Source organism: Benincasa hispida, chromosome 4, assembly GCF_009727055.1.
Source record: "Benincasa hispida cultivar B227 chromosome 4, ASM972705v1, whole genome shotgun sequence".
NCBI classification, from domain to species: domain Eukaryota; kingdom Viridiplantae; phylum Streptophyta; class Magnoliopsida; order Cucurbitales; family Cucurbitaceae; genus Benincasa; species Benincasa hispida.
Window position 1 is genome coordinate 51,479,540 of NC_052352.1, and position 9,713 is coordinate 51,489,252.

At 32.6% G+C, this 9,713-nt stretch overlaps 1 protein-coding gene across 1 annotated transcript; it reads right to left on the minus strand.

Moving 5' to 3' along the window:
* Positions 1-5,899: 5,899 nt before the first annotated feature.
* Positions 5,900-7,068, minus strand: LOC120075889. The gene has a single exon (XM_039029624.1). It carries the CDS (start codon positions 6,951-6,953, stop codon positions 6,030-6,032), a length of 924 nt encoding a protein of 307 aa, XP_038885552.1. The 5' UTR covers positions 6,954-7,068; the 3' UTR covers positions 5,900-6,029.
* Between the last annotated feature and the right edge of the window lie 2,645 nt (positions 7,069-9,713).

The window sequence follows — 9,713 nt, forward strand, 5'->3', positions numbered from 1 at the left end:
AGACACTCCCCCTCTAACAACACACCCCAACTCCTCAACTAATCCCGCGTACCCGACCTATCCCTCACTACTAACTACGCACAGAAGGAGTGACGCGGAATACCACCCCCGCTCACAAAATACCAGCCCAAGACACCCTAGGACGACGAAGATGTATACTCTCCCAAGCACTAGTGATAGAAAACTGACCACTAGCATCTGACACCCAAACCCAATAATCCTTTCCTCTCACCCTAGGCCCCACTGCCTGGATAAAACCCTAGATCTCAAGCAGCTCCCAAGACACTATAGGCCACCTCCAACCTCCCTCACCATCCATGAACTCCGACAACCGCGCTTCTAAACTACTCCTTGCATCATGAATCACTGTAGACCCGTATGAGTCCAAAATCGCACTCCTCGGTAGCCAAGGATCCCACCAAACAAAACAAGATCATCCATCGTCAATCATCAAACGAACCAGATGCTTGAATCTATCTCTACTTCGCAAGATAACCCTCAAGCACTAAGATCTCCCAACCTCACTCCGAACAGCCCACAATGACCACCCACGCAAAACATACGTCTCCACCTAAGCCACCCAAAGTGACCCCGATTTAATTAAGATAAGTCAGAGCAGCTTCATAATAGCAGCCTAGTTCCAAGAGGCTACATGCTTCACACCCAACCCCCCTCTCAATGGTAAGAACATCTCATCCCACGCTACCCGTGCACCACCCCGACTCACCACTCTACCCTTCCATAAATAACTACATAACAGACGATCAACCTCATGAGTTACACACGCAAGCAACACGAAGATGCTACACCAAAAAGCCTGAAAGGACTGTAAAACAGACCTAACAAGTTGCAACCTCCCAGCAAAGGAGAGGGACCTCGCTGCCCAGCTTCTAATACGAGCTGTAATCCTCTATATCAAAGGCGTATAATCCACAGCCCTCAACCGACCCGCCAATAAAGGTAAACCCAGATACCTAACAGGCAACTAACCAAGAGAGACACCCATATATGCAGCTAATTCCTCCATCTCCCCCGACTCCACACCAGCAACAAACATGGAACTCTTCCCAACATTTGCAACTAACCCAGACAGCTCTGTAAACTTTGTCAATACTTGCCTCACAAACTCCAATGAATCTCTCTCAACTGCACAGAAAATCATCAAATCGTCTGCAAAAACCAAATGAGTTAGGCCCAAATGCTCACACCAATCATGGAACCTAAACCACACAAGATCTTTATTCAACAACCTAGACAAGACCTCCATCATTATCACAAACAAAAAAGGAGATAGCGGATCCCCCTGCCTCAATCCCTTCCTACCAGGAAAAAACCCTTCAAGAGAACAATTAATCATCACAGAGAACTTAGGTGAAGTAACACTAGCCCTCACCCAACTAACAAACTGAAAGGGTGTACCTATAGCTAACAACACACCAAACAGAAAATCCCAATTCACCGAATCGTAAGCCTTCTGAAGGTCTACCTTTAGCACACAACACGTCTTTCCTCCGCCTTCCTTGTAGTCCCCCACGAGCTCCTGGCACTCAATAGTAATAATTGGGATTAATTTTAATTACAATATCTTTCATCAATAATAATAATTGATTACTTGTTATTCTCTTGTAATCAAACAATTATTTATGGAGATTAATTTTAATTTATGATCCTTCATTATGTATATATAATCATTATTGATTATTCATAACGATTTAGTTATTTATTGTAATTAACTTTCTTAGATTATTTAATTAAAATTAAAATTATTAAGGTTGATCTTAATTAATTAAAAATGGTTAATTTTAATTATAAATTACTCAATTTTCAAATATTTATAACTAAAATTATTACCGGTTCTTAATTAATTTATTTTTATCAATATATTAAATTATATTTATTGTTTATTAATTAATCTATTAAATTTATATAAAATTATCATGCTTAATTTCATAAATTAAATACAAACATAATTTTTGTTTATAAAATTTCAATAACATTTTTCATGCACAACCAAACACGGTCACTTTTTATTCTCAAACATCTATTGAATTTTAAACCAAATGGTTCCTTAGTAGACATCTACAAAAGGGGCCATAAAGCAAAAGTGACACTATAAATAGTCCTACATATATGAAAATAGACATTATTTAAAATGTTGATGTTGAAAAAATATTGAGGTCTTAATTTATAAAATGTCGATTGAAAAATCGATAAAATATCAATGTCGATGGATATTTATAAAAGAAAATTATAGAAACAAAAAATTCAAAAATAAATTTAAGTCAGTAAATAAACATTTTATGATTTTTAAACCAGTTAACAAATTTATTATTTATATTAAATTTACATCAGCCGACATTTTATTGCTTATTTTTATATGTTTCATGAATTTTTCTATGATATATTGAAAATATTGATTAATCTTCATGTCGATGTCAAAATCATGAAACATGAAAATATCAATGGAAATATCGACAAGTTGACAAAATTTTAATATTATGGTGTCAATAAGTCTATCTTAGGAAAAAAAAAACTATATGTACGATATAAGTAATGTAATCCTTACAAGCCATACTAAATTTTAGGGTAGGTTCTAAATAAGCACTAAATCAATTTTCGTTAAAAATTTCAATTTTATTTTGAATTTTAAATTTAATCTACTTTTTTGAAAAGGTAAAGATGGAAAGGTAATGTGACAATGAACCTTAAAAAAAATAGCTTTCAATATATCTTAAATGTGTTTCAATTATACATTTAGCATTTCAAAATAGCATTGAAATTATTTTGAAATAACTATTTCATTAACTTTTTCACTTAAAATACAGTTGATGATGATAATATGACATAGTGGTGAGCTGTAAGAACATATCAAAGAGTCCTAATCTCATTTGAAACAAAGTAATATAATATATAGAGATTTTGGTAAAATAATGGTCTCATTTCTCTTACCAATAGGGGGTAGAAAAACAAAACTATTTAGGGATAGGTAGACAACAAAAAAATTTGGAGCCTTTATTTCATGATTAATTGTCAAAAATTAGTTTTAGGGCATGAAACACAAAGAAGAGAAAGATAAACAAGGAAATTAAAAGATAGTGGATTAACTTTTATAGATAGGTTTATTTGAGAATGAAAATTGCTTCCTTCATTATTAATGACTATTCTCTCCAAATTTCCGAATGTTTGATTTCCCAAGCCTAAAGGTTGTTGATTTAATTTGTGTTAGTCATGACTTTTCTTTTAGAGTGGTATCTCTACTACTACTTTTATCTTCTCAAGATAGTGGATTAACTTTTATAGATAGGTTTCTTTTAGAGAGTGGTATTTCCTCTCTTATTCTTCGAGACCATTTTAATATGATTAAAATATGTTTTTCCTTATGACCCACCATCAAAGTATGAGATTAGGGGTGGATTTAGTGAAAGAACTCAAAAAGTGCTTTCTTTGGCTCAGAATTATGTTAGTTTTTATTATTAATTTGTGTTCCTTAATGCGCTTTTTTGTTTAATTAGTAGGAATCGAGCATTTGGACTGGAACAAGCTAATTTGAGCATAAAATGATGAAGAGCATGGACAACACACTACATCGTTGCACGACACTATCCACGACGAACTAGAATGGCCATAGCATGGCAATGTCGTGGCATTTGTCCTATGGCGCCACAGTGCTACAGAGATTTCAAAGCGCACGTTTTAGTGTTTTTGGATCAGCACTGCGTATAGCGTTGTAGCACTATCGACAAGTTTATAAATGTGAATTTTTCTATTAAATTTTCGAGGAGTTGGTTTTAGGGTTCTTTGATAGATCAATTAAGGCCTCCATCAAGAGATGAATTATGGCAGAGACAACGGTTTGGAGCTTCAAAGAGCTCGATGAATGAGGAGATCGCCAGAGGAAAACTCTTAGTTTAAGGATAACGCAGTCAAGAGTCCGACTTACATTTTTTCCTTCTTTAATTCTTAACTATCCTATATTTTGGAACGATGTGGATTGTCTTTATTTGTATCATAACCATGAGGTGCTAAATCGTGTTCTTAGGGTTTTTGATCTAGTTATGGTTTGTTTCAAACTACTTTGATTGTTTCTTAGATTTGATGAATACATAAACTATTTTAGCATGTTTAATCTTAATGCACAATTGGCCACTGTTTGAATGATTGTTACTTAATGTCTTACTTAAGAGACAGGATGTTAGGTTAGATCTATTATGCTAAACTATTAATCAGTTATATACAAAAGTGATAGGAGATTAATAGAGATTGATAATGAAGGAGCTTAGGTGTTAGAAAGGGTGAAAACCACCTCCAATCACGACTTGGGTGAAGACCACCTCATCATTTAACAAAATATCCCATCATTTAAAGAAACCAAGTGAAAGATATAAACCTCCATTAGACGAACGAGCGCGTGAACGAACAGAAGTTGGGTCGATCGGATGGACAAACGAGCGCGCGGACGATGATCAGACGAAGGATGAAGATTTGGGGAAGCAACGGACGATTTTTTGTTGCTGTGCTAGGGTTTAGAAGGGAGAAAATTAGCAGATTTAGGGAAGAAGACGAGGGGTTGGAATTTAAATAGGAACTCCTGACACTCTCCCATAGATCGTCGGGAGTTCAAGAACTCCCAACGAGTCAAAAGTACGCATCGGGAGTTCTAAAGAACTCCCAACGCTTAGCTATGCCCGTTGGGAGTTAGGCCGAACTCTCGACGACCTTCTTACTTCGTCGGTAGATAATCTCTCTCCCAACGACCAATATTCTGACAATTGTTTTAGGTGTCAGGAGAGTCATTTTTTCTTGTAGTGTTCGATAATCAACTCTAGTGATAACCACCTCTAATGACCAATATCAACATTCACCTCAAGCAACCAACTTTGACAAAAAAAAGACCACTTTTAATGATCTACTTCGATGACAACCACCTCTAGCAGCCAATTTCGATGATCACCTCAAGCGACCAACTCCAACCACCAACTTTGTTATTCATCTCCAACGACTAACTCTACAATCAACTCGAACAATCATATACTAAAAGAATAAATAAAAATGAAAATAAAGTGGCTAACAAAAGTGTTTTTAAATATAAATTTGAAATTATTGATTTATAGCGTTTAATAGTTATCTTTTATAGTAATTTGATATTGAAGTATTGTCTGAAAATGATCAAGTCATCTTTATAAACCTACTTATTACAGATATCTAGAAGATCGATTGCTTCTTAACAGTCCCCACAATCTATGAAGAGGTATTGTTTGCATCTATTTGGTAAAATTAACTTGACTATCTTAATGAACAATATATTTTATTTGTATGCATGAAAACTGCTCATTATTGATCGTGTTTATATACTACTAACAATGAGTTGTTCATCAAATGTGGTCTTCGCAGAAGTTGTTGTCGGAAGTGATTGCCGAAACCCAGAATTAGTCGCACGAAGGTGGTCATTGAAGTGTGTCGGCGATGGCTAATAAATGTGGCCAATGAAAACATTGGAGGAGAGAGTTGGATTGAGTTGAAGTAAGTTAATAAAAATAACTTCACCAATAATTAATGTTGTTGGATCAAATATTGAATTGGTAATTTTGACCAATTCAATCCAACTTTAATGAACACCCTTAAGTTATTTAACTTTGGCTATATATAGTCAGATTGAATAAAGGTTGATTTAGATTCCACATTTATATTTTAGTCATTTATTTCCATGAATTGTTTTGTCTCACTCAACTTTTATATTGTATATTAGATTTTAAAATAAAAAATAATAATTAATAATTAAAAAAAAAAACTGTATATTGCTTTGCAATTTCTTTTTCTTTTTCTTTTTCTTTTTTTAAAAAAAAAACTATTTATCATTATATTCACATAATCACAACAGCCGCATCAATCCATTGTCGAGTGAAACTAAAATAAAAAATTTTATTGCTCGAAAATTCAAACAAATTCAATATATACAAAAGTGCAATCGAGCCCACCGTCCCGTTCACCGTCGTTACCACCAAATTTCTCTCACAAAACTATAAACGGCGTTAGTGTCCCGACTCCCACAAGCCGTCACCGCTGCCCACCGGTGAATTCCCCGACGCTGAACTAACTTTTCTAACATCGCCGACCATTATTCCGGCGGCTCCTTTATCTCTAAGATACACATTTTCTACATCCTCGTAATAGACGTCGACAATTTTTCCCGACGGCGAATCCCACTCCGCTGCCACCACCGGCCTCCGGCTCCGGCCACGCATGTCCCAAAGCTTCAGTGATACATTCGCCGAAACGCCCTCACTGGCGGCGACCACCATTTTCCTCGGCGATAACGCCGCCGCTTGCAGCGGAGTTCCGCCGTTAAAAATAGAGCAGATCTCCGTCTCTTCATTCTCATCGTACAACGAAATCACGCTTCCACTCAACTCCTCAAACTCGCATTTCAATTTCACATCACCCCACTGCCTCACTACGCTCCCGTCTGACCCAAAACATGGCCACGAAAACAAATCTCCATCGCCTCCTCCGTCGCAGTGCCGCCGCCGGAGACGAGAACAACAGCGACCGTCAAATTCACCTGAAAACCGTCCTGAGCCTTTAACCCGGAAATCCGAGCTGTCGTCCTGTTTCCGGTCCCCCTCATTCTCATCCTCCGATTCAGAGCTTGAAAGCAGGGGAGATTTGAGATTCTCTGAAACTAAACCACCGGTCTCTCCGCCGTGGAGAGATCGGTAGAGAGGTTCAGAAATCGAAGTGGTTCGAGTTCTCCGGCGAATGACGATGATCAAAATCTTGACCCGATTGATAATACCGGTAAATGTGGCCAACAAAGCAATAATCAGAGCACCCCATTTCCAGAAATGTTGAGATGGGGAAAAGGAAGTGAAAATTCGAGAGAGAAATTTGGGGTTTGGAAGCGAGCTCAGATCTGCTCCTATTTCCGTAATCCTGTTCAGAACAGGAACTTCCATTCTTGTTGATTTCTCCAATGGAAAAAGAAAAAGAAAAAGAAAACAGAGTAATTTTCTCGGCTTCCAGACAGATTCTGCAAAGGGGAAATTGGAAAATATGAGAGAGGCGATAGCCCGAGTTTATAAAGAGCGAATATGGTGGTTAGCTTTTGGATCTATTTTTATTTAGTCCCTACATTTCAAAATATTAATTTTAAGTTTTTGACTTTCATTTTTATTTAGTCTTTAAATTTTAAAATATTATAATTTTATTTTTGACATTTAAATTTTGCTACAATTCGACTTCTATATCTCGAGTTTTATATTTTTAATCTCAATTTTTCATTAAATATTCATTCTCATATTTTGGAGTTGATTTATGTTAATAAATTAAAAATCGTTAAATTAACGATATTGAATTAAATTTTACTATTTTTCTATCATTTTTAAAATTAAATTTAAAACTTCACTTTTAATTATTTTAATTAATTAATAGAAATTGATTGAAATGAAATATTTAATGAAAATTTGAGGTTAAAAATATAAAATCTTGAAATCTATACATCAATTGAAACAAACTCAAAACTTAATTACTAAATGTGTAACATTTTAAAATTTATTAACCAAATAGAAATTAAAATCAAAATCTAAAGACTAAAAAGATATTATTTTCGAGATAAAATATAAGATTTGATGGACACGTGGCAAACAATGATTGGATAATTGGAATATATTATTTTTATCCACGTCATTAATGGTTGGCAATTTCGAAATTTAGAAGTCACTAGAAAGATTGGGACTAATGAGTCAGCTTCCCAGAGTAGAAAATTCAATTTGGAGCATTCGCGTGTGTTACACGAGGACAAATAATAATCAATAATTAATTTGCAACTACGTGTTTTGACAACCCTTAATTAGCATGAATTTCGTGTTTAATAGATTTACAGGTTTTAAAATGTGTTTCAATAAATTTCTAGGTCCGTTTTTATCCACTTGATTTCTTTTTTTTTTTTTTTTTTTAAATTGAATCTATTTCATTTACCTTTCTTATATTGGCTTGTATCTTTTTTAAATACAATTGTTGAATTTTTAGTTAAATTTCAAAAACAAAAACATCTTTTTGAAAACTATTATTTTTAATTTTCAAAATTTACCTTAGTTTTTTGAACTATTGATAAAAAATAGATAACAAAAAAAAATTTATAGGTGAAAATAGTGTTTACAGACTTAATTTTTAAAATAAAAATAAAATAATAAAATAATTATCAAACAGACCCTTAATATTTTGATCTTATATCAATTAAATTCTTGAACTTTGATTATATGCTTGATGTTTTAAAAAATAAAATTGATGTATGCATTAAAATACGAAATTGAAAGCTTATTTTCTCATAAGAATTATGTTACAAATTTTTAATTCATACTAGAAAAGAAAAAAAAAATATAATCATTTTTAGTTCCTAAGCTTTCGTAAAAATAATAATTTAGTCCAAGAACTTCAGCTTGTAATAATTTAGTCTTTAAACTTTCAATTTTGTAACAATTTAGTCTCTAAACTTAATTGTGTAACAATTTAGTTATTAAACTTTCAAATTTGTAATAATTTAGTCGCTATTGTAAAAATTAATGTTAAGATTTAATGAGATTTCTTGCATAAATAAACTGATAAACTAATTAGAGACTCAATATTTTTATGAAATACAAAGTTTATATTGTGAAATAATAAAAATTGACATCAAATTTTGATACTTTTTTTTATATTGGAGACTAAATTGTTACAAATTTAAAAATACAAGCACTAAATTGTTACATAATAGAATTTAGAGACTAAATTGTTACAAAAGTGAAAATACATGGAATAAATCATTCTCACCTAAAGTTTAGAAACTAAATTGTTATTTTCTTGAAAGTTTAGGGACCAAAAATATTTTTTTTTAAGAAAAAAAGAAAAACAAAACTATGATATTGTAGTAATAAACAAAAGGGAATTTACAATGGGTAGCAAATAAAAAATGTATAATTAGGGATGTGCCTTCAACATATGGAAAATTATAAATATAGCAAAATTCTCAAATTTAAAATTTCGTTTATTCCGTATTCCAATTTTGTTCTTTTAACAAATCCGCGTTTTTTGGTATATCAGTCAACTAATATATCACATTTAAAGTATATCAGTGGTATATTTTTTTCATTTATTTATATATTTTTTGTATTTTTTTCTTTGGAGCAACATGGATTATTACTCACTTTAATTTTTATATTTGCTGCATTTTTATACTTGGGTAGTTTTTTTTCTTTTTAAATGATGTTGTTTTTTTCATTTTTAAATACAAATATAAAATAGGTTGGGGAGATTCAACCTAAGTTCACTAACACTCAATTTAGTAAACTCATTTTGACAAATTGACCGTGTTTGGAATAATTAGAGAAAAACATTCTTAAAAAAATTATTTTGATGATTTTTTAGATCACTTATTAAATATCTAGTCAGTTTCAACTGTGTATCAATTGTATTGAGTATTTATCAATAATGTATCAAGTGTTTATCAGTGGTGTATCAAATGTATATCAAGTATTTTAAGTATATATCAATAATATATCAAATGTATCAAATGTAACAAGTATATCGGATATATCAAGTATTTCATGAAAATCGAGTTTTTTTTTTTTTTTTAAATAATAAGTTTGGAATATAGATCTAATTTTTTAAATTTATTTCGCTAAACCCTCAACAAAACGACATGAAAGTGTTTGATTTTAAATTTTGTTGATCAAATCCAC

What these genes read in the sequence shown, in the direction of transcription:
- LOC120075889 (XM_039029624.1), bottom strand. Translation starts at nt 6,953, where the DNA reads ATGGAAGTTCCTGTTCTGAACAGGATTACGGAAATAGGAGCAGATCTG.